Source organism: Apaloderma vittatum, unplaced genomic scaffold (genome assembly GCF_000703405.1).
Source record: "Apaloderma vittatum isolate BGI_N311 unplaced genomic scaffold, ASM70340v1 scaffold1835, whole genome shotgun sequence".
Taxonomy (NCBI): Eukaryota; Metazoa; Chordata; class Aves; order Trogoniformes; family Trogonidae; genus Apaloderma; species Apaloderma vittatum.
The window spans coordinates 30,964-48,363 of NW_009717457.1; the positions used below are offsets into that span (position 1 = coordinate 30,964).

The 17,400-nt window shown below is 37.9% G+C and overlaps 1 protein-coding gene across 1 annotated transcript in view; it reads right to left on the reverse strand.

Moving 5' to 3' along the window:
* The window catches only part of KDM7A (lysine (K)-specific demethylase 7A), a gene marked incomplete at its 5' end in the record, with an annotated part of 31,844 nt that overhangs the window by 9,347 nt on the left and 5,097 nt on the right, over positions 1-17,400 (reverse strand). Inside the window, 7 exons of the mRNA XM_009869882.1 lie at positions 4,615-4,772; positions 5,302-5,426; positions 6,911-7,120; positions 7,706-7,795; positions 10,634-10,725; positions 13,811-13,917; positions 14,646-14,733. Coding sequence (XP_009868184.1) covers positions 4,615-4,772; positions 5,302-5,426; positions 6,911-7,120; positions 7,706-7,795; positions 10,634-10,725; positions 13,811-13,917; positions 14,646-14,733 — 870 coding nt within the window. The remainder of the gene's footprint in view (positions 1-4,614; positions 4,773-5,301; positions 5,427-6,910; positions 7,121-7,705; positions 7,796-10,633; positions 10,726-13,810; positions 13,918-14,645; positions 14,734-17,400) is intronic.

The following is a 17,400-nucleotide window of genomic DNA, read 5'->3' on the forward strand; positions in this document are numbered from 1 at the left end:
CAAAAATGCGAACAAGATTCTAAGATAAGCAGTGGCATGCATGACACAAAAAATAACACCATTATATACTCAAATGAATTTTCCTTTGGACTATTACATAGCTCAAATGAATTTTCCTGTTTCAAAAAAAAAATGCTCCAATCTTAAAGACAATTTAAAGGAACGGGCAGGAACAATTAATGATAACTAAATATGCTCACATGCAAAGCTTCAGAGCTTAGGCAAAAACTGTTGTGCAAATAATGAACCACAATTTAAAAATAAATAAAATTCATGAAGGCTCCTCAGGAACTTTACTTCCTACAAGAAGATATATGATTCAGCAAGACAGAAAAGAAACTGGGGATGTATCTAATTAGCTACATACAGATAAGGCCTTCTTGCCTTCTCACAGACATTAAACTGGTTATAATCGATATCCTACTACCTAACCATAGATAATAGCCTACTAAAAGGGACAAATTATTTGTTATCTGTGCTTTATCTAGTGATATGATCTGGACTGAATGACTAAAGCCTCCTAATATAACTGAGATAGTCCTGCTTCACTTGGTACCAGGTACTGGCATATACGACATAACACATTATACGAGCCACAGGTCTGGCTATGCGGCCAAACCATTACCATTTTCACAACATCTTTACTCTCCAAGCTCTGTGCAAAGCAGTCAAAGAACACCTCTCCAGTTTTAATCACAGAATGGTTAATGTTGGAAGGGACCTTGAAGATCATCTAGTTCCAACATCCCTGCTGTGGGTAAGGACACCTGTCTCCCACTAGCCCAGGTTGCTCAAAGCCACATCCAGCCAAGCCTTGAACACTTCCAGGGATGGGGCAGCCAAAACTTCCTTGGGCAACCTGTTCCAGTGCTTCACTATCCTCATGGTGAAGAATTTCTTTCTAGTATCTAACCTAAATCCACCCTCCCTTGTCCCATCACTACAAGCCCTTGTAAAAAGCCCTTCTCCAGCTTTCCTGTAGGCCCCCTGCAGGTACTGCAAGACTGCTATAAGGTCTCCCCAGAGTCTTCTCTTCTCCAGGCTGAACAACCCCAGCTCTCTCAGACTGTCCTTATAGCAGAGGTGCTCCAGTCCTCTTACCATTTTTCTGGCACTCCTCTGGACCCTCACCAACAAGTCTGTGTCCTTCTTCTGTTGGGGGCTCCAGAGCTGGACACGGTACTCCACGTGGGCCCTCACCAGAGCAGAGCAGAGGGGGAAAATCACCTCCCTCGACCTGCTGGCCACACTCCGTTTGATGCAGCCCAGGACATGGTTTGCTTTTTGGGCTGCAAGTGCACACCACTGGCTCTCATCGACTAACACGCCCAAATCTTTCTCCTTAGGGTTCCTCCCAATCTGTTCTCTGCCCAGCCTGTATTTGTGCCTGGGACTGCAGGACCTTACCCTTGGCCTTGTTGAACTTCAGGAGGTTGGCACTGGCCCACCTCTCAAGCCTGTCAATGACCCTCTGGACGGCATCCCTTCCCTCCAGCGTGTTAACCACTCCACACAATTTGGTTTGTCCGCAAACTTGCTGAGGGTGCACTCTGTCCCACTGTCCCTGTCACTGACAAAGATGTTAAATAGCACTGCTCCCAGTACCAATCCTTGAGGAATACCACTTGTCACTGGTCTCCACTTGGACATTGGGCTATTGATCGCAACTCTTTGAGTGCGACCATCTAGTGAATTCCTTACCCATCGTATGGTCCATCCATCAAGCCTCTGTCCTTCTATTTAGAGACCAGGATGTCATGTGGGGCAGTATCAAATGCTTTACACAAGTCCAGGTAGATGACATCAGTTACATTTCCCTTATCCACTGACGTTGTAACACCATCGTAGAAGACCACCCAGTTTGTCCGGCACAATTTGCCTTTGGCAAAGCCATGTTCGCTGCCACCAATCACGTCCTCTATATCCATGTGCCCTAGCAGCTTTTCGAAGCCATGTTCGCTGCCACCAATCACCTCCTCTATATCCATGTGCCCTAGCAGCTTTTCCAGGAGAATCTGCTCCATGATCTTGCCAGATACAGAAGTGAGACTGACAGGCCTATAGTTCCCCGGGTCTTCCTTTTACCCTGCTTTCTGAAGATGGATGTTATGTCACATCACTTTTTGAGTCAGTGGGAATCTCTTCAGATTGCCACCATTTCTCAAATATGATCCAAAGTGGCTTAGTAACTTCATCTGCCAGTTCCCTCAGTTCCCATGGATGGATCTCATCAGGTCCCATGGACCTGTGCACCTTCACAGAATCACAGAATGCTAGGAGTTCGAAGGGACCTCGAAAGACCATCTTGTCCAACCCTCATGCCAAAGCAGGATCACCTTCAGGTTCTTTAGATGGTCCCAAACCTTGTCTTCACTCACAGTGGGCAGTTCTTCAGTGGCCCAATCTCTGCCTATCCCTTCTGCAACTGGGGCAGTGTGGCTGAAGCCCTTGCATTACGTTGTTCAAAAAGCCAGGGAAGCTGCATTCCTTTATATTCATCTTCCCCACCCCCCACTTTCTACATTCCCGTGCAAAAGAGTACTGTAGTTTTCTCACCCTTTTTCAACATACAGGTTTCAGATACGTTTATTACTGAGCTTGACAATAACACATCATGCATTATTAGGATCCCTCATCTCTTCATTCACAACTGTGAATTGTAACTGAGCCTTAAAAAAAAGCTTAGACTAAATATACAAGTTGGGTTTTGCTGTTTTTTGGTTGTTTTTGTGAATTACCTTAGTAATTAGTATTGTTACTTAAAAACAAACCTACCTAGCCTCAGATAAATTTATGGCACTGCATGCTTCCAGAGACTGGGAGGAATACTCCAGAAACAGGGTGAATTAAAGCAGTTATCTGTAAGATCAGGTTAAGCTACTGTGAATTCAAAAAAAAACCTTAAATCGCCTTCCCTTCATCGACAGAGTATCCTGCTCTATTAAGCACAGTACTTGATCTTTGTCTTTCTGATAACACTGGGTCACCATTTAGAACCAGGACCTTGGCATGATACACAAAGCTTGATCTGCTTTAGGCCTCTCTTTGTGGGCATTGTCTCCTGGCTTAAATCCCAGTAAGAACAATGGAAGGTGAGAGGTGTTACAGAAACAAGTAGTCCCTTTTATGGAATTCTCTGCAGAAGAGCATCTTCTCTCTCTCTCTTTCTGTGGACCTTCACTTAAGGCAAAATAATCAAATGAATGTGAACTTTCATAACGAAGTTTGAAGACTCTCACTCTCCAATTAAAAATGTAAGCAATAGCCTTGAGTACTCAGTTTCTGGAAGAACGGTCTCAACATTCAGTTCTATTTCTAAGATACACACTGCCATACTCATTCTGTGTCAAACAATAACAATTTTGAAGAAAATCTACCATTTCTCTGTGTGATTTAATGTCTGATTCAAGTGTAAATAGTTTAACTTTGAAAGTGGAAAGCCACCACATATGCCTAATCCTTCACTCAATGAGCCATTTGCCTTGGTTTACGAGTACCCAAGAGAGATATCTTTTCTGTGCAAATTTTTTAATATCATCCTCTGTGACCCTTGGAAACACAGGCAACATGGATTATAAATTGCTTTGTTAATGAAAATAATTCAACATTTTATCCAAGTTGACAATGGACTCAAATGTTGTTACAGATTGTTGTGCAGGAATCTAAGGGAATTCTAAGTCTCTAGAGAAGTCTTGTCATCTTTTAAATGTTGACCTCAGTTTCTTAATACATACCCACTGAGCCTTTTGCAAGCTCTACTATGAAAGAATGTGACTTTTATAATTACAGAGCTGAACAGCTATGTCAAGAACCAATCTGTCACTGCATAGAGATAATGCTATTAAAAATAGGCATTCAGTATTGATACTTTACTAATACACTGTATGATTAACACTGTTAAACACTTAGAGGGAAGACCTGAGGCTACAGAAAGACCAAAAAAGATTAACTTGTAATGAAGGGCATTATTGGAAAATTGGATTAAAGTGTTTTACAGATGACTTAAATTCTTCTCCAGCCTTGCAGATTACTGTAAAGGTTGAAAGTATAAGATTTTATTAATACTAAATTATGTTTGATCACTTGTATGGAATAAACCTATTCATTAGTAAAACACACAAAATTGTATCATCGATTTCAGAAATGATCCGCAAATGGAACAGAAAAGCGAAATATAACATAGGTTAAAAATGAGTTGCGTGTTATCATCTTGTATTCTCTACAGTGAACAATACTGTGAACTTTTCATGCTAAAGTATACTTTGGTGCAGAAAAATCAGCATTCTTACATTAAGAAACGAATGAGAAGGAATAAATACTCATCCAGAACACCAATTAAACCTCCACTCTGAAAAACACTTGAATACTGTGCACAGTATTCAAGATGGCATGAACATACAAAGGTGAGCTTTACTTTTGAGCTCCATCCTGTTAGCTTCTTCAGTAGACAGCAAATATTTGGCAAATGTTTTGTTGCAGCTTCTAATATTATTTCTCTAACATATTAGTGTATCTCTTTATACATTGGTAGAATTTCAGGCAGACTTCACAATAGTTAGACCCTCTTCAAGATCATCAAAATGTTCAACTGGTAGGACTTAGAGATAAACTTACTGTTCAGTGGTTTCTGGGCATCTGCATTCCCTTCTCCTCCAAATCCTGAGGGCTGTTCTTCCACCTTAACAGTCGTCTTTTTCGACCTTGTCCTGTCATCTTCATCTTCACTATCTGCTGTGTAAAGACTTCGATCTGTAAATGGGCGTCTCTCATCTCTGTCTCACAAGAAAAAAAAAAAACACGTTATTCTTACAAACCAGAACCAATTGCTTTCCTTTCATTATTTACAATATGCTCTCAAGATACTACACTAACATTTTCCTATGCTCATCTCCATTCCTAATTGTACATATTCCCATTTTACCTCCTGTATAATTGTCATTTCCATAAAGACACAAAGTTATATACCAGAGTATTTTAATGAGAATCACGGTCATTTTTTGGATACAACATATCCATTTCTACTTTGAAGCATTCCCTTCAGTACAAACGCAACCAAGCAACTGAACGAAATGCTTTAACAAAGGAACACGCGGAGCATTTCCTCCTCTCTTCACTCCATAACCGTGGCTCCACTAGGGGGCAGCACACACAACAGACAAGACACTTCTATGTTCCTAACGTTAAACTTGCTGGTAGAACAGACCTTAGAGCTCCACAAACAGAAAAGAAATGTTATTAACAATTAGCATGCTCCAGATCATAATAACTAGGAAGAATTGAGCCACAATCAACCTTATGTACCTGATTATTCTTCCATTTGACAGCAGAAGGCGAAGATCATTGTCTTTTGATCGCCATTCAGGTACAGTAGAAGACGGCTGAAAGGGCTTGTTAAATCTCCCATTCAGTTTTGAACTTGTGGTATCCTGAAGAAGTAAAAGCAACGTTGCTTATCATTTATTTCTAGAAATCTATTTATTTTTTTTTCGCACTCCAACAAGACCTAAACTTAGCATCAGGATAGTTACCTTCCTGATAACCAACTGAAGAAAGCTCAGATAAAACACGTTTGAATGTAAGCAGCAGACTGCATCTTCTCCTTCCTCAAGTCATCTATACTCTCATCTATACTCTCCTGAAGCATCTGAGACAACTACAACTTCACTGTAATATTCCTTCTATGTTCCCCTGGAGAACTATTGCTGTATTCAAAACAAATACCAATGGAGAGAGGCAAGCCAAAAGCTGGGCTTGGAACTGATAAGGCAACTCCTGGATTGGGTATCTGGTCCCTGAAATTAGTGTATCAAAGTGATTTATAGGACAGTGAAACATCAATAATGGAAAGTAACCTGCCGTAAGCAGAATTTTCGGAGCTCAAAGCAATTTTCATTGACATATACTCTGAAGAAACCAGCGATACACTTATGTGCCAAACCAGGAACATGTAAAAGCATTTACTTTTTTTTACAAGTCAATACTGATAATGAACAATATATTTCTACATTAAATGACAAGGACTACTCCTAGACATTTGTTTGTAGCAATGAACTGCATACGTTATTTACTTGGAGTAAATGTTAAGTTCAGTTTCTTGGTTTGCTGAGATAAATGAGTATCTCTTGTTCATGATTTATGATGAGCAATGTAAGGACCCAAATCACTATTTCTCCACTATGACAGTCCATCCTGTGTCAACTAAATTTGTCATAATTTCTTATTCTCAGAATGCTACTTATTTCCTTTCATAAAGCTACTTATTTTAATTCTCTCCTTTTCCCACTTCTGTTGCTGCTTTTTGAAAAAAGGTCATCAAATATGAAAAAAAAAATTTTTTTAGTAGACTAAAATTCACTCATTCACTCCAAAACAATATGACCACAAAATCAACAGCCCCACAATGGAAACCAAAAGCAGCATTAGGCTTACTGGTAGGGAGGAACACACATACAGGAAATAGAAACATGACCAAAACCCAAGGTTAATCAAATTACAGTAACTAAACTGTAAGAAACAGCTATCTAAAAACACATGGAGAAGCAGCCTGGCTCAGAGCCTCACCAAGTCAAAACTTTGCAACCTCCCTTTTCTTCACAGAATTGATTCAAAGTGGCACTGGATAGCTAGAGCAGTCCTAATTCAAAACCTACACCTGAAGCGGGTAGTGGATACTGGGCACCTTCGGAACCAAAAGCTTGAAGGAACCACCACAAAAAATCATCAAGGAAGAGAGAAACTCCTACCAGGAACACTGAAAAGAAGAAAACCAAACCCACACCTATCCATTTCCCATATGACAAGGTGCAGTAACCTGTATTCTCATGCGTGTTAGAACACTTTTTTTCCCCCTTTCAAAAGAGACTAGAAATCTACTCTGTTTTTATTTTTCTGGATCATAAGTAATACTTGCCTCCTCCCATGGTGACATCTCCAGCCTTTTCAGTACCTCCCTGGTGTGGAGTTCCAGGATGTCCAGATTAGACGGAGTTTTGGTAGCATGGTCTCGTAGTTTCCTCACCCGTCGTCTAGAGTGGTGAGGGGAAGCTGTTTCATGTGAAGATCGTGAAGTTGGACACACACCAAGAATTCCCTGAGTTTTAACTAGCTTGCTGTTTTCCTCCTTTAATTAAAAACACACATTTAAGAACAGTCTCATGGGAATACACTCATGTATTCAAGTGCTGCTTCCCACTCATTTAATTAAATGTAAATTATATAAATAAAATTGTCAGAACTTTTAGACAATGGTATAGGAGGGGAAAAAATAAAGAAAAATAACACAGACTATATAACAAATAGAGACAAAATCTAAGAAAAAAAAAGAGATGACAACTAGAACAGAATCAACAAACAGAGTAGGAGAATAGAATATGCACAGAATTTCAAATTAAACTCTTTAAAAATATATGCACAGTAATTATGTTAGTAGCTATGAGAACAATTGAGAAATACTGCCCTACAAATAATTTCACCCTTAAAAATACATTTTTTACAGAAACTACATAGAACACCCTCACTATACATTTTCTTTACCTTAAATGCCCATAGCTTAGCATTCCCAACAGCTTTTGTCTTGATTTTCTATTATCAAATGAATGTTAAATAAATTAAGATATGAATATGGTAAATCTGAAGTATAATGACTCCCTGACTCAAAGATTTATTTATTTTTTCTGCATACTTCTGTAGGATACTCTCTTCTTACCTCTACAGAACGAATCACTTTTGAGAGCTCTTTTATGAGATGCCCAGGCCTAATGTTGTCTGGAATTTCAAAGGCATGTTCTGTGACAAGCTGTATGCAAAGGGGGAAGAAAAGATATTTAATTCTTTTTTTTTCAGATAAAAGTGGAAGTAATACAAAATAAACAAAAACAATGAAAAAATATCAAAATAAATTTCCCTTATTATAACTGCAAACTGCCAGGAGATACACATGTTACACACACACACATCCCCCCCAGAGCTTCCAGGTCAAGCTTTAGAGGACAGCAGGCATCCCTCAATGTCTCGAAGAATCCAAAGAAGGGGCAATACATAGCCATACTGATAACAACTTTTTTACCCTCTCAGCACAGTAATCAGCTTCTTTATTTTGACTTTAGCATGATCAGTATAGAGCCAAACTTCAGAAACTCATTAGTCATGACCTTCAAAACAGTTAAAGACTAAGGCAATTTTGCTCAGCAAAAATTTAATCTAACAAGCAGATCAAGAATAATAATCGGTAACCAACACACAGCTCCGTAGACATCTGTCTCACAATCCACTTCTTAAAATTACGTGCTTCACTTATTTAGACTCTAGTAAGCTGGGGAAAGTGATTCAAAAAAATCATTCCCTATAAAAAAAGATTAGGAAATTTTAACAGTTTATGTTCTCTTTAATCCTCTGAAACTGTATCAGAGACAGATTATATATATATACACACATATATATACACACACAAAAAGATTAAACCCTGCATCTCTCCCTCCTTACAAAAACTCCTGATTTTTTGTCTTTTACAACAGCTAACAATATATTTTTTAAAAACACAGAACAGTTGCCCAAAATAACCTTACTGGTACATGAATCAAACATCTGAAAATCTCAATCTGAGATGTGTTGCTTATGCAAGGTAGAAGGAAGCTACAGCTAAAATCCACGAGCTCAGACATCTGGATAGGGCATCATCGTTATTGTTGTATCAAATAATGTGGACACTGATGATCTGCACCAGCGTAATCAGAGGATACGCATACTGATAAAAGCCTTGCACAAACTGACTTCGAATCAAGACACGAAAACTAAGACAGTATTAGTAGCACTCAATCTCTTCTCTCAGAATTTTGTAATTTTTGGCAATTTTTAAATATTGCAGAAATTAAGGTATCACTGTCTTACTGAAGATGTTTGAAACTCTCCAGCAAACAATTTGAAACAATTCACTAAGATAATTCACAGATGTCTTGAAAAGACATACTCCATGATATGAATGTGAAACCTCATGAGTAGGCTTCTCATTTCCATAGCATTTATTCGTCATTTCTTTTTCAGAATCTGCCTGAAAACCCCAGCATGAGGACATCAGAGAGCCACGTACAAAGCTCCTGCTGTCTTCAGCTGTGTACAACTACAATCCTATCACGCATGTGGCCTGCTGCAAAGAAAAGATCAGCTCACTTACAAAGCAGTAGCTAGAAAAGATGAACACGAGGTACAAAACACGATAGCTGGAGGACAGCAGACAACACTGGGACTAGATCACTGATGCTGTGCAGTTTCCTGACAATTTAAGTGTCTGTTCAGCTAGTGGTTTGGGAATACTCACAGCTCTCATTAATAAACATTCACAGCGCAGCATGCACAATTAATTTTTTTCCACAGAGAAGTAGGAAACATATCCTATTCCAGATGAAGTATTAATCACACTACTTAGTGAGTTACTACACAGTACACAAATTCTGCAATACTATACTACATCCAGCTAGAAATCCAATTTCAAATTAAAATAAGGATTTATACAGGCTCTGTTTGATCCTGGCTATCAGCAGCCTGATTACTCAGCTTATTATCCATGCCAGGAATGTGAAGATAGTTTGGATTCACACACGGTTTAACAGCTTAGGCAAAACATCCTGTAAATACTGCTACACTGCTTACTAGTTAGCTTTGAGCCAGGATAGCAGAGACAAAGAGCCACTGGAGAACCAACTCAGAGGGCTAGCAAAGGTTTGCTTGAAATCAGTTATGTTACACAGGCTGGACCCAAGAGGATTCCACACAGAATAACCACCTCTGCACTCGTGTTCAGTTCCACAAAGGTCATTATGTTGGACGCAGAATTGTGCAAGTATCATATCTGTTGTGTAATACTTTCTCTTACAAAGAGAACTTAAGGGCAAAAAGACCCAACAGATCTCCAAGAGCCAGTTTGAGTCAGCAGGGCCAGCAACAAACTAGAATTAATATGCTCAGTCAGGACCAAACTGCCTGTCAGTGTACAGCGCTTCCCAAAAGCACGATTTCCAAGAGGTCTTACTAGCTCAGGCATAAACACATGGAGTCAGGCCAGATGCAGGGCTGGGCCAACACACATAAGCTTTCCTGGAGAGCAGAGCGCCAGCAAAGCCAGAGGAGACAACATATTAATGACTTTACAAGAGTCAGCCAATGTTCAGCAGGACAGTACTCAACTGAAGTGGATGTCCTCATCTGAATCTAACGGGACTCCTCAGCAATACAAGTATACCTGACATGCTCTCCACAGCACCGATATTAATGGCAAACGCTATCAGGGCATTCCATCCCTCCATTGCCTCTGACTAGGATCAATCAACTATAAAAAACAGATTTGTTAGAAAAAAGCCCCACCTTATCAGCTTATCCTCTAGCATTCTTATTTCATCCTGAGGTAATGCAAGATTCTACTTCTATCGGCTACGATACAAGACCTTATTAATTGGTCTAGAAAGACTTTTTTAGCAAAATGGAATATAAAATTGTGACGATTCTTCCCCAGATCAGTGGTACAAGCTCTCCACAGAGTCCTTCAGTACTCATTAACAAAGAAAAATAATTTTAAACTTTCAATCACTTCTAAATCAAATCAGAGCTCACCAAAACAGCAAACAAAATCACTTATACTTACTTCTTTTTTCATCCACAACTTTAAAGCAGTAAGTAAAGCCTTGACTCCTTGCACTAAATAGCCTGGAGGCTGGAAACCATCTTCCCTCAGTTCTAAAAAGGATACGGATACCAACTTAGAAACACAGCAATAGTGAAAACAATAGAACGATACCTACCCTTCAGCCAATAAAGTTACCATTATGCAACAGCACAGAAAAGGAAAATTTGTACAAGCAAATGAAACATGACATCCTGTATTTGTGTGCATACCGTAACAAAAATATGATTCTATGATTAATACCTTTTTTCGGCTGCTTCTTGCATGAATTAGGAACAGTTCATAACATACTAAAGGTCAAAACAGATATAAAATACAGAACAAGAGAAAATATATTTGAAGAAGGAAATCACTTATTTCATTCCAAAAGATCTTAGTCAAAGGGGACCAGAAGGATATGCGATGTACCTCTAAATCAGAATTTATTTATTCCCATAAGTACAGCAAATGATTCACCCTAGAACACTTCCACTCCCCAAACATCTTCTGTCACCCTTCCCATTATCACAGTTCTCCCTCAGAGAGTTTACATCATTTTTCCTCCAAAAAATCATAGAGGCAGGGGATGGAAATCACTCTGCTACAGAGGCTGCTCCTAACAAAGCTGGTGCTCCCTAGTGACTGCAATTCCTTGTCAATTTTCTCCTTCCCTTCATGGCAAAAAAAAAAAAGAAGTGAAAAGACAAATCCTGCATAAACAGTCAAGGTAGAGTGCCAATTCTCCCCATGTTCCCAACAGATACTTCTACCTGTCAAGAGCAAATAGATCCACACCAGAACTATCTGGCTATTTTATTCCCTTAAGAGTATACACTAACAAAACACCATTCTTACAGATAACGTATTAGTCTGCTGGCAAGAAAAAGGAAAATTCAGTTACAAACAGCTGTTCTTTCCTCAAAGGTGCTTGCTACTTGTGAAATGGCAAGAGAAGGAGTGACAGGCCTTTGCGTTGCAGCAGAAGTCTGCTTGCCCACTAGCTGACTCAGCTGATAAAATTTTGGGAATACAGTGAAGCACCACAGTATGGATTTTTAGCTGCAATAAAAAAGATTGCATGACATAAGAGTAATCCAAATTAATATCAGATGAACAAGTTGTCTATTTTGAAGCTACAAGAACTACAAAGAAAACTAGTTTAGGTGAATGCCACACCATTTCTAACGTCGTAAAACACTTTTTGCCAATGAAATTCAAAATGTTTATGACCCTGTTATCATTTTTTAGAAGAACCACAAAGATGCATTGTGCTGATTTTGCTTACTGACCTGAATTTCACATAAGGATACTGCTAACAACCATGCCCTCAACGTTTTACAAGTTGGTCATCACCACTACCTTTTACAACCACGCTGGTAGCATCTCTTATTTATTAAACAATGAATTCTGACTAGTAAACACCTAATTCACATGCATCTTGATGCCAAAGTCCAACATAACCACTTTAGCCATGGAAACCTCAATTTCTGTTTTTTATGACAGATTTTTAGATCACAGCATTGATCTGCAACAAAGCATCTGCTAAGTAATAGATTAAAAATAACAAAAAAAGCTTCATAGCTCTCCCCTAAGACACAAGCCACAAGAGGCTCCTAGTCTACATACTTAAGGAGTCATGGGATAAAAAGGAGAGGAGTAGAGGAGGAAAGTGGACATGGGAGACAACTCATAGTTAGCTGGACCATATAGAAACCTGCTAGATGATAAAGCAACCTAAAATACTGCTTTGCCAGAAAGAATACAGCTCCTATGTCTTCTAACAAGTTTGTAAATTTTAAGTATGTAGGAGTGAGACTAACCAAAGCAAGCTTTCAAAAAGAGCAAGCTCTGGTTTTGGAAGGAAAAAATTTCTGCAAGCTTGTTCTATTTGGTACAGTTTCTGAGTTGCTTTAGGTTCATCCAGAAAATTTAAATACACATTTAGGAAACTCTCATTTAGGGTTGTTCAATGTCTCCATTTGCTGAAAGCAGAACAGGTGATTTTCAATAACTGTGACTGGTTTTTATTAGCAAAAGATTACAAGGGATTCTGATCTTATCCAAAGCAAAGCTGAATTCAGCAGCCACTTCCAAAGGTTGATTTCCCTCCTTTGAAATATATCATTTGGAACATGACATTTATTATTGAGATTAAATAGAGCAGGCAGAGGGCAAGATATCTGAGGAAAAGAAGGTGAAGTCAGACAGGCACTCTATCAAGCTTGAATACACATGGGTATGGGTATAGGAATTACATTCCTAGATGAGGAAGAAGAAACGGCAACTGTCAAGAATAAGAGGCTGTTGAGATGTCTACTGATAAGCACTGATACAAATGATTTAACACAGCTCATAGGAACTGATGCATCTTTTTGACAAAAATCCTCACAGACACCTTTCCCTTCACAACAGAGAGCAGAAGAAAACACTTAGTTTGACTGGAAAAGTCAAAGAAAACTGTAGAAGTGCAAGAAAACCTGTGAAGCCACCAAGAAGAAACCCGCAGAGGTAAGCTACTGGGATCATTTAGAGTTGTTTGCTGAAAGAGGCAGAGAAAGGCTATCAAAGGGTACTCAAGGATCTTAAATGATACACAAGAAGCCCAACTGAAAACTTGACACCATTGAAGTAAGTTTCCTGTCTTCCCTAACAAGGTGTTTTCAGATAATGGCAAATTAATCCTATTTGACTGGTAGCAAAACTGGACTGTGCCAGGATCTGAAGACACTTTGTCTAGATAACCTGGAATATTTTCATTGACCAGATACATCATCAGTATTGGATGAAAAACACTAATAAAACAGTTCCAAGAAGCATGTTAAAAAGTGTTAGTTACACACATCACCATGTGCACTAAAAATTCAGCACAATGCAATATAACCGAGAAATCTTTAATCACCAAAGTAGTTTTCAGAAAAATCATTTACTAAACTCAAGAACTGATGGATCTAGAATTGTCACAGTGCAGTATTCACCTAAAATCTGGTTAAAAACTAATGTGACTTTAAAAATAAAAAAGTATGTCAAGTCTGTTTTTTCAGCTTAAGATGTTTCTTCTGTTCACACAACAGCAGCATAACTTTCTCTGCTATCAGTGAAGAGGGGAGAAAAAAGTAAAAGCAGATACATGTGTATCTCTTAAAGCAAAACAAGGACTACCTTTCAACGTTTCCAGTAAGTTTTTGGCCACAAACCAACAGATGGCTTCAAAGAAAGGAAATTTGAAAAGATCCGGGGTTTTTAGCCTCTTCTCCATTTCATAACACCTGAATAAACAGAAATATTATAAAATATGAACGTTTTAAGTATCAAATTCATTACTCAGCTATGTAATCATTCAATTTGACAAAAAGTCCAAAATAAAATAAAACAACCATGGCCATGATAAATAAAAGAAGCCAAGTACCACATAGTTAAATCCCAACAAGATCACACACAAGACTGAACTCTGATCTCATCCAGGCTCTGACCTTATCAAGTTTGACTGTGGCACTTCTAAGAATAAAGTTGGACTTCATAAAACTAGGATACAAACCCAATGTGTGATCTTTTAACAGATGGAATTTTATCAGGATTCCACTGTAATAAATAAAAACAATATGTTTAGAAGACAGCTCCACATCTTGGACAAAAACTAAATAAAGCTGCCCTTAGAGCAATGCTGACTTGAGGATGCTCATTTCAACTCAGAGTTGCACACCTGGGCTTGCTCAGTACTGTTTTACTCACCAAAGTAAACTCTCCAAAGAAGTTTTTCTTTCTTTCTCTTTTTTTTTTCCTTTTATTCACTTAAGCTCTTGCATACCCTTCATTGTGCTTTTGAAACAAACTTTGAAATAAAAGTGTGTGCCTGATACATCCTAACTGAAAATGCCACTATTGTCTGTTTGAGAGCCTGTACCAATTGGATCCTGGTTAAGACCATGGAGGAAGACATCTATTAAAAGAATTTCCTGCTTACTGAGGAAAAGGTATAGAAAGAGTCAACACTAACCTGAGCTGCATGCCAATATTGAGGTTGTGCAAAAAGTTTCCTCCAAAAGCCATACAATCCTGAGACGTGAGCACAGCATGAATCCAGCCTGAAATGACAGATTCTGAAACTTAATACATAAATAAAAATAATTCTAAGACTGTTTCTAAATATATAAGTAAAACTGATGTACCTGAAAAAAAAAAAAGCAAACAAATTTGTATTCTGTGCTAGGAACAAGTTCTCCCTCTAATTAATGAAAATAAGTAAGTTGAGAGATAAAAGATATACTGAACAAAAAGTCACAAAAATAAAACAGAAATTACATTCCTTTCAGTACTCACACATTGCTTAAAGTAACTGAGCTGTTTACACAACATAAGAGTCATTTAGCAATATTAAGTCTGTCAAAGAGCAATTTCAAAGTAGTTCCATTAATTATTCTAAATACAGTCATCCTAATCTCAGTGAAACTATGATCAGTTTAAAACCCAGCCTAGGCACTCTGACTATATAAATTTGTCACATAATTGAAATATCGTCCTTGTGAACTCCACTGTTGAACACGGCAAAGCTCAGTCAATGTTATGCTATCAATCTAACTGATTACTACTGGACAATTCCAAGTAAGTACACAAAAGAAGAGGTGATATTAGCTTCCTCATTACAAAGAGCTACCTTTCAAATTTATACTGTGCAGCTTTAATGTAAATAAAATACAAAGACAGTTTCTTCTTTCAAGTTTTTTTTGTCCAGTTCCGTGATTTTGCATACATACAGATGGATCTTTTGACAAAAGGTGGGTTGGCCAAGCGTTTGCAGATGACTTCATGGTTTGACTGAATGCAGGCAACACGTACGGACACAGAAAGCTCCCCGACTCGAGGCAAAATCAGACCAAATCACAAGCAACTACATATTGCAAACTACCATTAAATCCATACTCAAATTCAGTTAGGAACAAGCACTTTTAGTTATTGTGGTACCACAGGTAAAAAAACTGAAAACTTAGCAACTAAGCTGACTAGGCAACATGCCTACTATATATGCAGGCAATGAAATATAGAATGGCGTATGAAAGAATGCAGAATACAATGGCAAATGCTGCTTAAAGGACTTCCTTAATTAATGTTATATATTGTTCAATTTTACTTCTGCTCTTCGAGAAGTGCAGTGCAATGAAGGCTGCCTTGCATTACCAGCTGCATTTTGCATTTGTTTAGGCGGTTTCAATTTTTCACTCTTATTACCATCATCACAGCAGACAAATGTCTCTGGCTCTCCAAGGAATATGTGTGTCTCTATCCTTTAAACACACACCTCCCCAGACACTCCTCAAACCAACAACAAAACCTCCTCACTGTTGCATCAACACCCAGGATTTTTATGGCACATCTGTATTAAAGAATTTAATTTTTTTTACATTCCTCCTTGCTATTTTTATGCCGTAGTTTTGATCAACGTCTATGTAACAAGGTAAGAAAACTTAGTGTAGACCACATAGAGTATCTTGAATAATATTTAAATAACTCTCAAGAGCCTCCCAGTAGGTGCTATTCATCTACACACAAGATTAATTTTAAAACAGAAGTCTACTCTGAACATATTTCACAGATTATAAAATAATAATGACATCCACTAGCACCAGTGCAAGCAGGAACAGAGAACTGGTTTTTTGTAGAGATCAGGGCGGGGTTTAAAAGCCTTTAATCAGTCTTACAAGTTTCCCATTTTTTTAAGCACCTGTCTCAGAATTTAGTTTAATTTATTGGTTCTTTACTTCATCATATGTAAATATGTATGTGTGTATGCACACACATATATGGTTTCACGTGTGCATATATATATATACACGTATACGTGTGTACACACATTTACATTTGAAATTAGCATCTCATCAATATACACACGTAAATACACATATACATTAGAAATTATCAGTTTATGATACTTGTCTTTTTGGCCACATTATAGTAAGATAAACAGAAAGTTAGCATCCTCCTGCCAAAAATATACGGTTTTAAAAAGCTCCGGATGTTCAGGAGTGTTAAATGCATATATAGCTCATCTCCATGAACCAGAACAGTAAACACTAAACCACATGGGCAGAGAATTGAGCTGTAAGAAAAAGGTAGCAGTCTGCCTAGGAAGTCCATGACATAAAAGTACTAAACATAAGCCTTGAGACTTATCCCAGAAGTAGAATTTTGCACCATTTTTCTTCTCTCTGTATTTAAAGCTTCTTCCCTTCAAAAATGGAGGACAGTACTCGGTACAAATCTTTAATAATAATATAATAAAACATATTTATATGGATGGGCTTGATAAGTGAAAATACAAGAAATTAACTCTCACTCATTGGCAAAATATGGTTTTGTCTGTTAAAGGCTGCTAAGTTAATGGTATTTGGGAGTTTGTGGGGTTTGTGTGTTTTGTTTGGAGAATTTTTCCGTGTTTTTTTAAATAAGGAAGTTTAACTGGTTTTGTGGGGTTAATTTCTTAAAAAATGTCCTGTAATTTATCGCACACTATTAGGTGATGGCTACAAGAAATGTTGTTAAGACTATCAGAAAACGCCATGCTTCTGCATAATTTTTAAAGGAAGCTGCTAAAATTAATTTATGAACACTGAAGTTTCCTAAACTATATCTGCTTTTATTTTTAATAAAAGGAATTAACACATGAATTCCATTACATGTTCTTCAATTTTATTTATGGACACTTTCATTTTGATTCAGAGAGTCTCCACAGGCTCCACCACAGTTTAGATTTCCTG